At 47.7% G+C, this 18,965-nt stretch overlaps 2 protein-coding genes across 2 annotated transcripts in view; one reads left to right on the top strand and one right to left on the bottom strand.

Annotated features, from left to right (window-relative positions):
* Positions 1-18,965, top strand: part of LOC132572129 (zinc finger protein OZF-like) — a 1,123,325-nt gene that overhangs the window by 98,342 nt on the left and 1,006,018 nt on the right. The window lies entirely within an intron of this gene.
* LOC132570934 (zinc finger protein 208-like) overlaps positions 1,460-18,965 on the bottom strand; it is a gene marked incomplete at its 5' end in the record, with an annotated part of 56,369 nt that continues 38,863 nt past the window's right edge. The window contains 7 exons of the mRNA XM_060237570.1: positions 1,460-3,609; positions 3,974-4,096; positions 6,209-6,335; positions 6,563-6,639; positions 9,343-9,457; positions 10,088-10,221; positions 12,603-12,707. Coding sequence (XP_060093553.1) covers positions 2,426-3,609; positions 3,974-4,096; positions 6,209-6,335; positions 6,563-6,639; positions 9,343-9,457; positions 10,088-10,221; positions 12,603-12,707 — 1,865 coding nt within the window. The remainder of the gene's footprint in view (positions 3,610-3,973; positions 4,097-6,208; positions 6,336-6,562; positions 6,640-9,342; positions 9,458-10,087; positions 10,222-12,602; positions 12,708-18,965) is intronic.

The raw sequence follows: 18,965 nt of genomic DNA, 5'->3' as shown, positions 1-18,965 counted from the left end.
TCACAGAACTCTGCAGCCTCTGGGCTCGTGAGTGAATTTAGAAGACACAGGGTTTGTTTGGGGAGGACTGAGGTTTCTACATCAACCTGTGGCAAAGCAGAAATGTTCATTCACTAAACGTTTTTTTTAAAAAAGGTAAAGCTACTCCCCTTTGCAAGCACCAGTCATTTCCAACTCTGGGGTAACGTTACTAACGTCGCATCACGACATTTTCACGGCAGACTTTTTACGAGGTGCTTTGCATTGCCTTCCCCAGATGTTTTGGGGGCTGGAAAAAGTTTCCTATGAGGAAAGACTGAAGGGTGTGGGACTACTCCGTTTAGAAAACACAATTAAGGGCAGTCTTGATGGTGGTTTACAAAATTATGCACGGGGCGGAGAGAGTTGACAAAGATATCTTCCCCTCTCTCTCAATCTACTAGAATTTGTGGGCATCCAAGGAACCTGACGGGCAGTAGACTGAGGCTGGGCAAAAGGAAATACTCCTTTAAACAGCGAGTGATTAAAACATGGAATTTGCTGCCAGAGGATGTAGTGACGGCCACAGCCACAGAAAGCTTTAAAGGGGGACTACAAAGGTGGAGGAGAAGTCTAATAACAGCAGCTAGGCAGCATGACTGAAGGGAATCTTCATGTTCAGAAACCATCAGCCTTTGAACCCTGGGAGTGCCTTGAGGCAGTGTCGAAGGAAGACCTCAGAAGCTGTCACCTCAACAGCGAGATGACTGCTGTGCATGGCCAAACCTTCTACCTCATAGAGGACGTAGCTTTCCACTGGCTGCTGAAACCCCTGGCTCCTTGGCCCTCCATCCCCTCGCAAAGGGACCTGCCAAGCACCACTCCAATGGCAATGGTCAATAGTTAAAACATTTCCAGTGGAAACCCAAAATGCAGTATCTCGCCCTCCTTCCCTTAAGAGATCCCTGGAATTCGAACCCCCATAAAAGCCCTGGCAAACCAGTAGGCCTTGCAGCCCCTCCTGAAGATCTCTGAGCAGGGCCCCACCCCCACCTTCATGGAGCCCCGTCCACAGAGGCAGCAGAAGCCTCAGAAGCAGCAGACTGGCTGTGTGGGCCAAAACGTCAGCATTTTGATTATCGTGAGACTGCTTCTGAGCCCTTCTATGACCCTGAAGTGCTGATCCAGCTATCCACGTTTAAAGGGACTGTCCCTTTGGATGTCTGCCTTCTCCAAACGATCCGACTCCAGGGTGAGTGAACTGTGCCTTCAGAGTTCACTTGCCACGGAGTTGCACAGCTTGGAGGAGGATGGGATTTAGAAGGAGAGTCCCCTCAAGTGCCTCCCCCCCCAATCCATAGGGAAAAATGGAGGAGGGGGGCACCTTCTTTTTTAGGTCCCATAGACTGGACTCTTGGTTCAAATTTTTCTAAACTTGGGGGAGAGGGCTTGAGGAAAGGCACAAGCATGATGGAGCAAATTTGATACCAAAGCCTTAAAAAACAGCCCAAGAAGCATGAGCTTTATTTGGATTTCATTTGGACTTTTTGGAACCCAAGGAGCCTTGGATATATTTTCATTGGAAGACGACACCGAAGAACGGAGCCAACGCTCCACATGTATTGTTCATTCCTCACCCGAGAGTTTCAGTGAGTCAGCACGTGTAATAAATATTCAATTGTTCTTTACTTAATTGTTTTAAGATTTTTGCAGCTGGTTGTGGGTTGTGTGCCTTTCGGCGTTGAGTGCAATTTTTGTACACAGCCTCCTTGTTTGTGCAGTACCTTCCACGGGACAAGCATTTATAACATTTCTTCCTGATTAGGGTAAGGATTCTTCTGTCAATTCAAGCCTTTTATAGCAGTTGGCAACTTTTCAATACTTTTTATTGTCTGTGGTTGTTTAGATGTGAGGGGGGGAAATTTCTTCCTATAGGCTAAGCAGTTACGTGGATCCTACTTGTGTGGGTTCCTCGATGCAGCAGAAGAGTACCGCTTTGACGGAATCTCCTTCAATGCAACAAATATTAAAATTGTGTCTTCCCTGTGTGGGTACTCAGTTGCCATCAAAGAGTGCTTCCGCAACAGAATCTCTTTCCACCGTCTGAAAATTCAAAAGGTTTCTCCCCTATATGGGTTCATATATGCTTTTGAAAATGGTCACAATTGACTGAATCTCTTTACTCAATCTGAACACTCAGACATTTTCTTCCCTTGTGTGGGTTCTCTGATGCAGCTGAACAGGGCCACTCTAACTAAATCTAACTGAGCTCTTAAAATGTTTCTCCTGTATGGATTCTCCACTGCATTTGTCTGTCCTCACTTCTTCTGGGGCCTGTCCCATTGTCTGCTCCTGTTACCCTCATTGGGCCCTCCAGGATGACAGCTGCCACTGTGGTAACAGAGGCTAATGGGACAATACCTCACTAGCAAGTTCAATGGGGGGGGCCTAATGCATTGGAATGGCATCACTCTGTCATGAAAACGCCCCTTGGGGCCAGTGACGAGTCCGGCTGTGGCGAATTAGGGCAGGACAATGATAATTCAAAGCTTTTCCCCTCTGTGTGTTCTCTGATGCTTTTGATGATTCCCCCCCTCACTAAATCTCTTTCCACCCTCTGAACATCATGATGTTTCTCCCTTCTGTGGGTTCCCTGGTGCTTCTTAAGACTGCCACTCCGACTGAATCTCTTTCCACACTCTGAGCATTCAAAAGGTTTTACCCCTGTGTGGGTTCCCTGATGACGATGAAGATTGCTACTCCGGCTGAATCTCTTTCCACACTCTGAGCATTCAAAAGGTTTCTTCCCTGTGTGGGTTTTCTGATGCTGTTGAAGATTGCCACTCCGACTGAATCTCTTTCCACACTCTGAGCATTCAAAAGGCTTCTCCCCTGTGTGGGTTCTCTGATGCTGTTGAAGATGGCCACTCCGACTGAATCTCTTTCCACACTCTGAGCATTCAAATGGCTTCTCCCCTGTGTGGGTTCTCTGATGCTGTTGAAGATGGTTACTCAGACTAAATCTCTTTCCACACTCTGAGCATTCAAAAGGCTTCTCCCCTGTGTGGGTTTTCTGATGCTGTTGAAGATGGCCACTCCAACTGAATCTCTTTCCACACTCTGAGCATTCAAAAGGTTTTACCCCTGTGTGGGTTCCCTGATGACGATGAAGATTGCTACTCCGGCTGAATCTCTTTCCACACTCTGAGCATTCAAAAGGTTTCTTCCCTGTGTGGGTTTTCTGATGCTGTTGAAGACTGTCACTCCGACTGAATCTCTTTCCAAACTCAGCACATTCCAAAGGTTTCTCCCCTGTGTGGGTTCTCTGATGATATTGGCCACTGAGAGTGAATTTATTTCTGGTCTCTGAGAATTCAGAAGGTTTCTCCTCTATCTTTATTCGTTGGTGCACAAGAAGCTGTGATCTATTTCGGAAATACTTTTCACACTTAATGGATTTGCATGCCTTTTTTATCCTGTGCTTTGGAAAATGTACACTCTTCTTTATTCCATCATGCTTGTCAACCATAGAGCCACCTTTCTTTCTCTTTATTCTTCTTTGATTTCTGACATTTTCATTCATGTTTTCATGTTTATCTGGCATTTTCTGATGAACTTGTTCACCCTCCTCACTCCTCTGCTCATCCTTTGCTGAAATAAAGAGAGAGATTCTGTTAGCACATGGGAAGGCTGGTAAGATCCAAAGGCATCTATGTAACTATAGGAGGAAAGGACTGATGGCCCTTTGGCTTCATCCAGCTAGACTGATCTTAACCACACCTCCGCCTTCCCCCAAGAATATCTAGTATTTAAGGAGACCTCCCCCACCCATGAAGAACTTGCTTAATTCCTGCCCAAAAGGAGCTTCTTAGGCTCCAGATTTGAGGCCTCCCTCCCTCCTTACCCATTGGCCTGTAGGACTGTACCAAACTAAATATAGCAGAGAAGGAAATCAGGAATCTTGTGATTATTTCTGGCGTGTTCCCTTGACATAATAACAGTGAAGGTCACTCACTCTGAACCAGCTCATTTGGAAAGGAAATATGCTCTTGGGATCCTCTAGAAGAAATCTGCAACATTTCTTCGAATGCAAGCCCGTTCTCTTTCTCCACAATAGTTTCTCTTATACTTCTGGCTTCTTTCCAGAGAGAGAGAGGGAGACAGAGAGAGAGAAAGTGATCATTCTAAACATGGGGAAGGAAAGAAATAAAAAACTAAAAATTCTTTTTGAAAGTCAGCACCACAGTCTAGACCAAAGCCCAGAATCTGAACCAATATATGTGGAATGGATCTGTGAGGCAAAGAATCCTAGTTCTCTGAAGGGTTACAGAGATTATTAAGTGGTCTGGTGTGACTTGTGGGTGTTCATAATTTGAGTCTGCCTGCAGCTAACATCATCATTCTTTTCAAGGCCAGATCCCAGAATGTGGTCCTTGGTTAATTGTGAGAATCTGTATCCAGTTCTGCAAGCAGAAGGAGGAGGGGATGAGGATGCTGCTGACATCCTCCAGAAAGTTCCATCCAGCAGGACCCTTAATTGGGTCATTAGTGCCAGTTGACCCTAAAGAGGCAGAAACTATAATATGGGAATAGAGGAGAGGGAAGCCAGGCTAACTGTATGCTCATGCCAGGCTAGTACACCTTGAGATTTTCTTGACGCATCACGATGAATAGTTCTCCCTAGAGTAACTTAGGCTACAGTTGGAATTCTTATGCTGCAACAAGAGATGCCTTCTAAGTACTTCATATTTTAGTTAGAACTGCTAGCTTTTCTTCCGTTTCTGTTGCTGAGCTGCAGAAACTGTGTATCTTAGTGATCTCTGATTTTAAACCCGTCATAAAGCTTAATATATATTTTAAAAGGGGTCTACTTTGCTTGTGTGAACCCAGTGAATTGGTGTCGCTCAGGTACAAAGAGCACTGACCAAGGGGGACCCAGGTTTTTGTCCTTAACAGGATAATTTCCAGCTCACAGACAGAGCAGATGTTTGTAATCCAGGGGGGAGGGTGTGTTGGAAAGGTTGACAACAGAGAAATGAGGATTTGGACCCTTCCAGAGTCCTCCTGAGGGACTCTCATCCACTTGTTCCCAGGTCAACATACCTTCTCTGGCCTAGGGGATGGCCACAACACTGGCCTCAGTCGCCCTTCTGCAAGAACACTCACTTGGAACACATGAAACGGCCTTAGACTGAATCAGAACTTTCATCTGTTGAAGTCAGTATCCTCAGTCCAGCAGTACTCTTCCAGGATCTCAAGCGGACATTTTTCAATTACCTCCTACCTGATCCTTTCCCCTGCAGATTCTGGAGATGGAGCCTGGGACCTTCCTTGGGAGGTGAGGAGCTCTCCCTCTTTGGAGGTTTTTTAAAAGAGGAGAGGACCACAGTAATGGCTTTACATTAAGGGCAGGAAGCTACCAGCTGGATATTAGGGGAAAAAATTATGGTAACAGTTGTTCTTCTGTGGAATCAGCTACCTAGGATAGAGAGGGGTTTCCCCTCCCTCGCAATCTTTAAGCAGCGGCTGGACAAACACTCATCAGGGGTGTTAAATCAAGGCTGATCCTGTATTGAACATGGGGCTAGACTAGATGGCCTCTATGGCCCCTCCCAACTCTGTGATTCTAGGATTGTAACAGAGGCTAGATGGCCATCATCAGACCCCAATGCTGATTCTGTGAACTTAGGCGTATGGTGAGATGAAGGGCAGGAGGGGTTGCATCAGTGCTTAGTTCTCATGGCGCCTTCTTACATGCCCAGGGAAATGCGATTGCCACTTTGGGGTCAGAAAAGAACTTCCTCCAGGCCAGTTTAGCCAAGGTTGCTGGAGGGGTTTTTGCCATCTCCTGGGCATGCAGCAGTTGTGAATTTCCTGCATTTTGCAGGGGGGTGGTTAGATGACCCTGGAGGTCAGTTCCAATTCTATGATTCTATGAAGACGTGAAGTTTCCTTATACTGGATCAGACCCTTGGAGTCGGTATTATCTACTCAGTCCAGCATCGGCTCTCCAGGGTCTCAGGCAGAGTCTTTCATTTCACCTCCTACCTGATCCTTTTCTCTGGAGATGATGTCAGGGTTTGAACTTGGGACCTTCAACATGCCAAGCAGATGCTCTTCCACTGAGCCACAGACCCTCCCCAAGCAGTGGGACAGGCTTCAAAATGGTGTATTGCTATTCAGTATTTGGATTCATTTCTCCTCACAATGGCAGCAATTCAGACCCTTGGCACCTAGGAAAGATCCTTACCGAGAAAGGCCACATTCTCATAGTTCTCCAGCATGACTTCCCTGTACAGAGCTCTTTGTCCCGAATCCAGCAGGGCCCACTCTGCCTCCGTGAAAGAGACGGACACCTCCTCCAAGGAAAAGGGACCCTGGAAGAAAGAAGATTCCCTCCTCTTCAGAGAGCACGCCAGGCAGAGATCTTACACTGGAAGGGAGTAGTCTGGGATGGGATGGAAATTAAGGCTTGGGATGGGTAAAGGGAACAGCATTCAGAGTATCTCTTGCATGCACCCCTTGTAGAAACTTCAAGAAGAAAAGCTCCCCTGAGAAAGGAGGAGGGACCCACGCTGTGCCCCATCCTTCTCATCTCTCTTACCTGGATTGGAGGGGGAGCAGCCGTTTCCACACCTCTGAACAGACAATGGCTCCACAGCATCTCTTCGCTGCCTGTTCCTGAGACAAGAGAGGAAGGAAGGAAGGGCAATTGCTTGTTTCTTCCCTGCTTCACACACTTCCTTCCCCGGGGGAGTGAAACATTTCCCTATGCACACTCAACACACTTCAAAACACTTTTTTATAAATTCGGGGAGAGGCAGAAGCGAAGCACCAGGGTCCTATGAGCCTCAAAGATCATAAATTCTGCCAATGTATTTTGGACTTCTGTGAATCATAGAGTTGGAAGAGACTTCCAGGGTCATCTAGTCCAGCCCCTTGCACAATGCAGGAAACCCACAAATACCTACCCCAAATTCACAGGATCTTCATTGCTGTCAGATGGCCATCTAGCCTCTGTTTCCCTTTTGATGTAATTTCAACCCTTTGGTTCTGGTCCTACCTTCCGGGACCATAGAAAACAATTCAACACCATCTTCTATAATGACGGCCCTTCAAGCATTTGAAGATGGTGATCCTATCACCTCTCAGCCGCCTCCTCTGCAAGCTAAACATCCCCAGCTCCTTCAACCTTTCCTCATAGGACTTGGTCTCCAGACCCCTCACCATCTTCGTCGTCCTCCTCTGGACCCATTCCAGCTTCTCTATATTTTTCTTAAAATGTGGTGCCCAAAACTGAACACAATACTCCAGGTGAGGTCTTACCAGAGCAGAGTAAAGCGATACCATCACATCATGTGATCTGGATACTATACTTCTGTTGATACAGCTCAAAATTGCATTTGCCTTTTTAGCCACCGCATCACACTGTCGACTCGTGTTCAGCGTATGATCCCCTAAGACCCCTAGATCCTTTTCGCACATACTACTGCTAAGACAAGTCTCTCCCTTCCTATAACTATGCATTGGATTTTTGCTTCCCAATTGAAGAACCTTATATTTATCCCTGTTAAAATTCATTTTATTGGTTTTAGCCCAGTTTTCCAGCCTGTCAAGGGCATCCTGTATCCTGTTTCTGTCTTCTCCTGTATTTGCAACCCCACCCAATTTAGTATCATCGGCAAATTTGATAAGCATTCCCTCTATTCCTTCATCCAAATCGTTTATAAAGATATTGAACAAAACAGGTCTCAGGACAGATCCTTGAGCCACTCCACTTGTCACTCCTCTCCAAGAGGATGAGGAACCATTCACAAGCACTCTTTGGGTGCGATCTGACAACCAGTTACAGATCCACCTAATGGTAACAGGATCCAAACCACATTTTACCAACTTGTCAAGAAGGCTAGTATGTGGAACCTTATCAAAAGCCTTACTGAAATGAAGATAAACGATATCTACAACATTCTCCTGATCCAGCAAGGTAGTCACTTTCTCAAAAAAAGAGATCAGGTTAGTCTGACATGACTTGTTCTTAAGAAACTCATGCTGGCTCTTAGTAATCACATCCATTCTTTGCCTTTCTGAAGTCCAACCTATAAATCTGGCTACGTATAGCTTTTCCCTTCCCTAAGACTGTAAATTCCAAAATCACATGGTCACTACTGCCCAGGGTGCCCACTATTTCCACTTCTTCAATCAATTCTTCCTTGTTGGTGAGAATCAAATCCAAGATAGCAGATCCCCTTGTTTTCTTCCTCACTTTCTGGAAAAGGAAGTTGTCAGCAAGACAAGTCAGGAATCTATTTGACTTTTCATTTTTAGCAGAGTTGGACTTCCAACAGATGTCCGGGCAATTGAACTCTCCCATGATCACTGTATCCCTTCTCTTGGAGAACTTTGCAATCTGCTGTAGGAGTATCTCATCCAAGTCCTCTGCCTGGCTTGGTGGTCTATAGAAGACCCCCACAATAATCACTGTTTTTTCTTACTCCTTTTATTTTTACCCAGAGACTCTCAACTGAGCTGTCATGTTCAGATTCACATATTTCCTCACAAGTATATATCTCCTTCACAGACACTGTTATACCTCCACCTTTTCTCATTTGCCTGTCCCTTTTAAATAAGATGTACCCCTGAATCCTAATATTCCAGTTGTGAGTGTCATCCCACCAAGTTTCAGTAAGGCCTATTATGCCATAGTCTGCTTCCCGTATTAGGACTTCCAGTTCCTCCTGTTTGTTTCCCTTACTCTGTGCATTAATGTAGAGACATCGGAATCCACTTTTTGTGCATCCTGAGGTTTTAGTTTCTGTACAAACCTGCAAGTTCACATTACCTAGCTTATGCGCCACTCTCTGGAAATCTTTAATGTTCTTATCCCCAGTTTCCAGCATCATACGAGGCTTCAAATTATTGTCTCGCTCCTCCATACAATTTAGTTTAAAGACCTCCTTATTAAGTTAGCCAGGTTGTTACCAAACACCTTTTTCCCTACTGCCGTAAGGTGCAAACCATCTCCTGATAGAAGACCACTATCTCGAAAGTGTAAGCCATGGTCCAGAAATCTGAATCTTTCCTGTAAGACTTATGTCTTCTGGGTGGGGAGGGAAGGGGGGGGTGGAAATGCTATAGCGTGAAACATCACTGTCACATTGGACCGGACGTGACTTGAGCAGCTCTGGAGACTTGAGAGTCATATGAATGAGTTTTCAGAGCATCGCTGGGCATGCTAACTTCACAAGCCAGGCTTTCAGCCAGATGCAACTTCAACATGGCATCCTATGTGTCCCAGACCCCACCTCAGTCCGTCCCTAACCTGAACTCACTACCCATCACGTTCACAGGCTGCTTTAACTGCTTCCATGCACAACGAGTCCTTACCACAGGACAGGACATCTTGGGCACGCTCCACCAGCTGCGCCCTCTGCCCTTGCTCCAAGGAAGCTCCTTCTGCCTCAGGGTCTGTAGCTTCCATCTTCACAGATGGTTCCCACATCTGTAAGGGAGAAAGGTAAGAGAGAGAATGATCCTGCCCCACTCCCAGACTCTGCACCCAACTGTCAGCAGACCTGGTGAGTTAGCCAGAGAGATGAGAAATACCCTAGCAGAGAAGGGCTTCTGAAGGAGGCTGATAAATCTCCCACATGGATGATTAACACTTTGGCAATGATATGGCATAGAAACGTTAGGATAAGGCCAAATATTATGGCTTGAATTGGTCATATCTGGAGGGAATCCCCTCCTCACTTGTTCTGCCTGCCTCTTCTCCTCTGCCTGACTCAGGAGGACCTTTGACCAGGACCACCGCCTGGAAACTGGCCTCCGGCCCACATCCTCTGACCCAGCACTGCATTTCCTGGGGCAGGAGAGTCAGGAACTGCTCCAAGATCACCAGGTCCAGGATCTGCTTCTTGGTATGCCTCTTTGGCTTCAGCCACTGGCTGCAAAGTTCATGGACCTGGCTGCAAATCTCTTGGGGCCCATCGGCCTCATGGTAGCGGAACTGCCAATAGTGTTGGCAAAGCACATCTGAGCTCATGGTGTCTTTAGCCAAGATCTCTGCCACGGCGCTTTCCCAGAATTCAACACCACTTCCAGATTGGATGGGATGGGGGCCTTTCCTTGCTCTTTTGCCCGTTCCAGGTCCTTCTGGGTCCTGCTCTTCCATCTCCTTCCCCTTCTCTTGGGTCACCTCTGTCTGCGAAAACTTCCTTTTATTCACTTGGTTATGATCTGAGGCTTCTCTCGGAGGGTTATGATCTGAGGAAAGAGACAGACAGCAACGTGTCAAAAGGAAAATGAAAAAGAACGGGCATACAGCATTGAACATCAGAAACCTTCATAGTGGGTTTGGCCCTGGTGCTTCTTGTGTCAGTCAGGTTTAGAATAATTTTTCTGTACTACAAACCAAGCTGTTTTAGAAGTGCCTCCTCAATTCGTTGGGGAAATTAAGTGTGTCTGTGTTTGTCTCTTTTAGGATGTTACAAGCTGTGGTGAGATGCCATTTTAAGCTTGCGTTTCTTTGGGAGTTGACTGGAGGAGTCTGTTAAACTCGAGGCAGGCTTTGGCCTAGTCTCCTCCTCACTCCCCTGCTGACCGGAACCAGCAATTCCGAGGAGGGTGAGAGTCTGCTGTATGGCTGTTCTGCTCTAAGAGGCCGAACAGTATACGCCAGGGGTGGGCAACGGTAGCTCTCCAGATGTTTTTTGCCTACAACGCTCATCAGCCCCAGCCAGCATGGCCAATGGCTGGGGCTGATGGGAGTTGTAGGCAAAAAACATCTGGAGAGCTACCGTTGGTCATCCCTGCTATATGCAGTTTATCATTATTTTTTCCTTTTTCTAATGATATTTTGTTAATATTTCACATTTGTTTGTGGATTTTCTCAACTGGGGATTGGCAACCCTGGTCCCAGGAAGGGTCAGCTGCGGCTTGCAAGAGGTCGAGCTCTTCCCCTTACTGTGGGGTAAAGTAAAACTTGGGTTGGTCTTAAAGGTGCCACTTGACTCCTGCTTTGTTCAACTGCTTCAGACCAAGAGGGCTGCCCACTTGCATCTTCCTTTAAATGTGACAGCCAGAACTCCCTTTGGAGTCCAGCCGTGCGTGTCACACCCTTGCTCCCGGCTCCACCCCCAAAGTCTCCTGGCTCCACCCCCAAAGTCCCCAGATATTTCTTGAAATGGACTTGGCAACCCTAGTCCCAGGAAGGGTCAGCTGCGGCTTGCAAGAGGCCGAGCTCTTCTCCTTGGGCCAGAGGGAGTGGCCGTCTTAGAGGATATGAAGGACTCTCCAACCGAAACGAAGTAAAGGGCCTGCCCTGCATGTCATCCAGTTACGGCAAGTATTAAAACAGGGAGGAAAGAAGCGTTTTCCCCCCTACTTTGATTTGTTTCTTCCGTCCGCTTTTGGAAATGCCTCAGGTGGGGCCTGAAGTTCTCCCAGAATTGCAACCAACCTCCATTGGGCAGAGATCCGCTCCGTGGGAGACAATGGCTGCACGGGAGGGAGGGCCTGCAGCCTTCTTCCCATCTCACATCCACCCCGTCCCCACACCCACAAGGTCCAGGAATTTGCCATTCAGGAGTTGGCCATCATCTGACAGCCACAGCTTGGCCTGATCCATGCCTGCCTCCCTAGAAGCTTCACTCTGTCCACCTCCTCCATCACTTACTTTTAAGGAAACCTCCCGGGGATCCGGCTGCAAGGTTTCCCCCTCCCTGCTCTCTTCCCCTGCGGAGAAGCAAACCCCTTCCCACATGCAGGGGCACCCGAAAAGAGGGAAAGAGCCCCAATCTTTTCCACCCCTCCTAGCTTGACTTTGTGGCGTTAACCCTTTCAGTGCTGCAGAGGAGTGCCAAATGTGTCCTCCTGTTCTTTCCAGGAGAAGCCAGGATGTCGTCTTCATGCTGCTCAATGGGGCTCCTCGGGAGCAACTTTGCAAGGGGTTGTATGCCCAGAGCATCCAGGAAAAGGAGGCTGAATCTGCACCCCTCCAGCTCCTTAGAATAAGTACTCAGTTGGGGGACGGGGGAGGGAGGGAGGGAGGAGGCGGCTTTATAGACTGGCTCTTCAATAGACGAGGAAGCTTTTTTCCCCGGTTGCCCCCTCGACCTCAAGTGTGGCCAAAGTGCCCCCTGGGAGTTTTGACAATATTTCTGGGAGGGAAAGGACACAGCCCAGCTACACACACACACACCCCCTTCAAGGGCTAACTGCGTCCCCGGGGAGAAGCGCTGCTTTGCAGCCCCAGAGACAGAAGGAGAAAGAGGGCAACAGTCCCTGCCTCTGGCTGCACAGGACGCTTTTCCTCCCTGCCTCTGCACCATCCCCGGCCGAGCTGCATCATTACAGAGCGTGGGTGGGTGACGGCAGGCTGGCTGAAGGGTACCCCGGAAGCCTCTGTCATGTCTCTGCAGCTCGGAGGACTAAAGCAGCAGAGCTGTTTGCTAGAGAGGCTGAGCAAGGAGTGGGAGGGAGGACTCTGTCGTCTTCTTCCCTTCTGAGGTTCCCCCCCCCCCTCACCAGAAATTTCCCAACTGGAAGTTGGCCAATTTAGGGCAGCCCTGGCTTGGCATGCATGATCCCCGCCTCCCACCCACCATCTAAAAGCTTATTCCCCGCCCCCTCTTCACGTAGCTTACTTTTAAGTAACGTTTCCCAGGCTCCTGCTGCGCTGCTATTCTCCGCTTCAGCTTCTCTGCAGCGCTTCCCGTTCTCTTTCCCAGTCTGGAAGCAAACCCCTTCCCCTGCGCATGCGTGTACAGGCAACGAAAGCAAGCAAGAGCCCCTCCTCTTCTCCGACCTCCCCCCCCCCCCATGCATTCCCTGCTTGGCCTCTGTAGCCAATGGCTTTCTGGCGTTAACCCGTTCGGTGCTGCAGAGGAACGCCACCTGTGCCTTCCTGTCCTCTCCAGGAGAAGCAAGGCTGCCATCTGCAGTGCTGCTCCATGGGGCTGCTCGGGAGTAACTCTGCACGGGAGATCCAGGGAAAGGAGGCTGAAGCTGAATCCCAGCAGCTCCTTAGAATAAGGACCGCAGAAGAACGGGCGGTGGGGGAGAGGAGGCCTCAGGGGCTCGCTCTTAAATACAGGAGGAAGGAAGCCGTTTTCTGCGCCCCCCCCCCCCATCCTGTGCGGTGGGAGATGGGGGGGGGTGTATGAAAGCTGGGAAGACGGGGTTTGGGGGCAGGAGGGGATCAACAGGGTTCTGATGCCACCTTTTCTGCAGGGGGGCTGATCTCTGCAGTCTGGCGATGCTCTGTTGTTAGAGCAGGTCTCCAGGTGGGTGGGGCTGAGAGGGCTCTCACAGCAGCTGCCCTTTCAAGGACTGAGGCTCAGAGTGGCCTACAGTCTCCTTTCCCTTCCTCCCCCACAACAGACACCCTGTGAGGTGGGTGGGGCTGAGAGGGCTCTCACAGCAGCTGCCCTTTCAAGGACAGAGTCTCAGAGCGGCCTACAATCTCCTTTCCCTCCTTCCCCCACAACAGACACCCTGTGAGGTGGGTGGGGCTGAGAGGGCTCTCACAGCAGCTGCCCTTTCAAGGACAGAGACTCAGAGTGGCCTACAATCTCCTTTCCCTTCCTCCCCCACAACAGACACCCGGTGAGGTGGGTGTGACTGAGAGAGCTCTCACAGCAGCTACCCTTTCAAGGACAGCTCTGCGAGAGTTATGGCTGACCCAGCGCCATTCCAGCAGCTGCAAGTGGAGAAGTGGGGAATAAAACCCGGTTCTCCCAGATAAGAGTCCCTGCACTTAGCCATTTCACCAAACTACACTCCCCCTTGCCCCACAGAGGGGGGGCGAAGCAGGGTAAGGGGACCTCAGCAAGAACAGGAGTTGTAGGCAAAAGACATCTGGAGTGCTACCGTTGGCCACCCCTGGTGCAGAAGACAAAAGGAGGAAAGGCAGGTAGAGCATGCGGTCAGGAGGCTCCAGCTGCACCTATGGAGAAGGCTCGAGTCAGTCAGATGATGAGAGCAGCGCCCTCTCTGGCGGGAGGGGAAAAGGCAGGGAGAAAGCTCTTAGACTCCCCGGGACTGCTGCAAGACTGTGTTTGCAGTCATGTGGGTGGCAGCCAGTTTGAAACCCCGGGGAGCTCAGCGCTCGAGGTAGTTGCCTACATTGCCTAGCGGCAGGGCCGGCTCTGCTTATCTGGGAGAACCGGGGTTGATTCCCCAGTCCTCCACTTCTGTAAAAGGGCAGCTTCTGTTAGCGTTCTCTCAGCCCCACCTGCCTCACAGGGGGTCTCTTGTAGGGGAGGAAGGTAAAGGAGATTGTAAGCCGCTCTGAGACTCAGAGTGAAGGGCAGGATGTAAGTCCAATATCGTCTTCTTAGAATCATAGAATAATAGTTGGAAGGGACCTCCAGGGTCATCTAGCCCAACCCCCTGCACAATGCAGGAAATTAAAAAAAAATCCTCTCCCTAAGTTCACAGGATCCACATTGCTGTCAGATGGCCATCCAGCCTCAGTTTAATAACCTCCAAGGAAGGAGAGCCCACCACCTCCCAATGAGGAAGCCTGTTCCACCGAGGAACCACTCTAACACGTCAGGAAGTTCAGCCGGAAACTCTTTTGATTTAATTTCAACCCATTGGTTCTGGTCCTACCTTCTGGGACCATAGAAAACAATCCCACCCCATCCTCTATATGACAGCCCTTCAAGTACTTGAAGATGGTGATCCTTGAGGGACCGTCGCTCCCCGCATGAACCCCAGAGAGCGCTGAGGTCAGCTGGAAAGAACCAGCTGAATATCCCTGGGCCAAAGGAGGCCAGATTGAAGTCCACCCGGGATCGGGCCTTCTCTGTAGCGGCCCCCCTACTGTGGAACCAACTCCCGGAGGAGGTACGGGCCCTGCGATGCTTAGATCAATTCCACAGGGCCTGTAAGACCCACCTCTTTAAAATAGCCTTCACATAAACCGAGCCAAGAAAGTCCTGTTGGATATGTTCTATGTTTTATGTTTTAATCACTGGATTTTATGAAAAATCTTAATTATAGCACCATAATCTTAAGTTTAATGTAATTTTAATGATTTTAAGGATGATTTTATATCGAAATTGTATATGAATTTATAATTGATTGCGCATGGTTTTATTGTATACTGTATTCACATGTTGTGAGCCACCCTGAGCCTGCTTGTGGGGAGGGCGGGATACAAATAAAAAGTTGTTGTTGTTATTGTTATTATTATTATTATTATTATTATTATTATTATTATTATCACCTCTCAGTCGCCTCCTCTCCAGGCTAAACATCCCCAGCTCCTTCAACCTTTCCTCATAGGACTTGGTCTCCAGACCCCTCACCCATCTTCGTCGCTCTCCTCTGGACCTGTTCCAGTTTGTCTCTTTGACAGTGTGTGTGGGAAGTTCTTCGGTTTGAGTACCCTGATAAGTGCAGCAGCAGCTGCTGTGCTAGAAAGACAAACTCCAAACAGCCGGTCAAACAGATATATTTGGGTAAAGACGGTAGAGGCAGTTATAGGCAGTCCAAAGGTTCTCTTAAAGAACCCAATGCTGACACTCTATCCTTCTTAAAATGTGGTGTCCAAAACCAAACACAATACTCCAGGTGAGGTTTTACCAGAGCAGAGTAAAGTACCATCTCTTCATGTGATCCGGACACTAGACTTCTGTTAACACAGCCCAATATTGCATTTGCCTTTTTAGCCACCGCCTCACACTGTTGGCTCATGTTCAGTGTATGGTCCACTAAGACTCCTAGATCCATTTCACACATACTACTGCCCAGACGAATCTCCCCTATTCTATAACCATGTGTGGGATTATTCTTACCTAAATGCAGAACTTTATATTTATCCCTGTTAAAATTCATTTTATTGGTTTCAGCCCAATTTTCCAGCCTGTCAAGATCATCCTGTATCCTGTTTCTTTCTTCTACTGTATTTGCAACCCCTCCCAATTTAGTACCATCTGCAAATTTAATAAGCATTCCCTCTATTCCTTTATCCAAATCATTTATAAAGATGTTGAACAAAGCAGGTCTCAGGACAGATCCTTGAGCCACTCCACTTGTCATTCCTCTCCAAGAGGATGAGGAACCATTCACAAGCACTCTTTGGGTGCGATCTGTCAAACACTTACAGATCCACCTAACGGTAACAGGATCCAAATCACATTTACCAACCTCTTCTTCTTCTACATGATTGCTAATGGAGAATCCATACTTGCCCATAGGCAATAATGGGAAGTAGTCTTGCCCACAGGTAATAAGTGAGGCCATACTTGCCCTTAGGGAATAATGAACACCAGGCTCTCCCATTGTCAATAAGGGAGACCACACTTGCCCATAAGAAGAAAATGGAGTCCACACTTGCCCATTGGGAATTATATCATAATGCTGCTGTTTAAATCAATGGTGCAGTCTCATTTGGAACACTGTGTACAATTCAGGTCAACGCACCTCAAAAAACATACCATGGCATTAGAAAAAGTGCAGGAAAGGGTAACTAGATTGATTAAACGGTTGGAACACTTTCCCTATGAAGAAAGGATAAAACAGTTGGAGCTCTTCAGCTTTGAAAAACGTCGACTGAGGGGTAACATGAGGTTTTCAAGATTATGCATGGAAGAGAGAAGGTAGAGACAGAAGTACTTTTCTGCCTTTCTCGCGATGCAAGAACTCGTGGGTACTCAAAGAAATTGTTGCGCAATCAGCTTAGAATGGATAAAAGTCCTTCACCCAAAGGATGAGTAACACACGGAATTCACTGCTATAGGAGGTGGTGGCAGTAAAAGCATAGATGGCTTCAAGAGGGGACTGGATCAACATGTGGAGCAGAGGACCATCAGTGCCTATTAGCTGCAAGGTATAGATGGAACTCTCTGTCTGGGGCAAGTGATGCTTTGTATTCTTGGTCCTTTGGGGGGGCAACAGTGGGAGGACTTGTAGTGTCCTGGCCCCACTGGTGGACCTCCTGATGGCACCTGTTGGGGGGGGGGTTTGCCACTGTGTGACAATGGAGTGTTGGAATGGATGGGCCATTGGCCTGGTCCGACATGGCTTTTCTTCTGTTCTTATGTGACTCAGAGTGTTGGACTGGATGGGCCATTGGCCTGATCCAACATGGCTTCTCTTATGTGACTCAGAGTGTTGGACTGGAGGGGCCATTGGCCTGATCCAACATGGCTTCTCTTATGTTCTAATATATAAAGATTAATCAATGCTGATAATAAAAGGCAGAGATTAATGCAGTCGTGAATTTATGTGGATAGTTACATACATAACTATATAAAACAATACAGGTGGAAATACAGATATGAATACATGAACATATGTAAATAGTAGTTATACTATTTACATATTCACATATATTCATATATATTCAACATAAGAGAAGCCATGTTGAATCAGGCCAATGGCCCATCCAGTCCAACACTCTGTGTCACAGAAGAACATAAGAGAAGCCATGTTGGATCAGACCAATGGCCCATCCAGTCCAACACTCTGTGTCACGTAAGAACATAAGAGAAGCCATGTTTGATCAGGCCCATGGCCCATCCAGTCCAACACTCTGTGTCACATAAGAACCTAAGAGAAGCCATGTTGGATCAGGCCACTGGCCCATCCAGTCCAACACTCTGTATCACACAGTGGCCAAAACACACACACACACACACACACACACACAATACATTCACATATATTCATGTATACTATAATAGTAATTATATGAATATATATGTGGATACATGTATATGCTTTTAGTAACTGACCATTCATTAGCACTGATAATACTAACAAGAAAACCGCTTGGTTGTTTCTGAATCAGAGATCTAAAACCCAACCATTGCCAGGGACTTGTACCTGACAATGATTCTTCCACCTAGCGATCCCATTGCCCATCCTTGCTTCCTTCTCCGTGGGATGTTTTTGAGGGTTTGAACATGGCTAATATTCTTTTCACAGTTCGCGCGCTTGTAACATTTGTTCCTGAGTAGGGTAAGGTTTCTTGGATAGACTCAAGTCTTTTGAAGCAGTTTACATCTTTTCCTTTCTTTTAATGGTCTGTAGTTGTCTTTTGGGTGTGAAAGAGGTAAAAAACTCTTTCTGCAAGCTAAGCAGTTACATAGATGCTCCATGTGTGGGCTCCTCGATGCAGTAGAAAAGAAGAGTACTGCTCTAATGGAGTCTCTTCCAATGCTCCAAACATGAAAACTGTGTCTTCCCTGCGTGGATTCTTAGATGCCATCGAAGGGTGCCTCTGCAACAGAATCACTTCTACAGTCTGTGAATTTCTTCCCTAGAGAGGTTGCATAGATTTTTCAAAATTGTCCAAATGACTGAATCTCTTTTAACAATCTGAGCACTCCAAAGGTTTCTCTCCTGTTTGGGATCTTTGATGGCCCCAGAAGGCAGGACCAGAACCAATGGGTTGAAATTAAATCAAAAAAGAGTTTCCGGCTCAACATTAGGAAGAACTTCCTGACCGTTAGAGCGGTTCCTCAGTGGAACAGGCTCCCCTTCAGGAGGTGGTGGGCTCTCCTTCCTTGGAGGTCTTTAAAAAGGCTAGATGGCCATCTGACAGTGATGACGATCCTGTGAATTTAGGGCGGAGGGGTTTGTGAGTTTCCTGCATTGTACAGGGGGTTGGACTAGATGACCCTGGAAGTCCCTTCCAGCTCTACGATACTATGATGTCGCTGAAGATGGCCACTCACACTGAATCTCTTTCCACAATTTGAGCATTTTCTCTCATGTACAGATTATTCAATGCAGTAGGCTGCCCACATTCTTCTGGGGCGTATCCCATCATCAGCTCCCTTTGCGTCATCTGGACCTCTGGGATAACAGCTGCCACTGTGGTAAGGGAGGGTGATGGGCCAATAGCTCATCAGCACGTTCAGTTGGGGAGGAGTCTCATTCATTGGGATGATGTCCCTGTGTCATGAAAGCCTCCATCATGGCCACTCACAATTCCAGGCGCAGCAAAGGCAGCATCTGACATTGAGCATTCAAAAGCTTCTACCCTGTGTGTG

This window comes from Heteronotia binoei, chromosome 5 (assembly GCF_032191835.1).
Source record: "Heteronotia binoei isolate CCM8104 ecotype False Entrance Well chromosome 5, APGP_CSIRO_Hbin_v1, whole genome shotgun sequence".
Taxonomy (NCBI): Eukaryota; Metazoa; Chordata; class Lepidosauria; order Squamata; family Gekkonidae; genus Heteronotia; species Heteronotia binoei.
The sequence above is the reverse complement of the archived record's forward strand: the minus strand, read 5'-3'. Positions and strand labels throughout refer to the sequence as shown.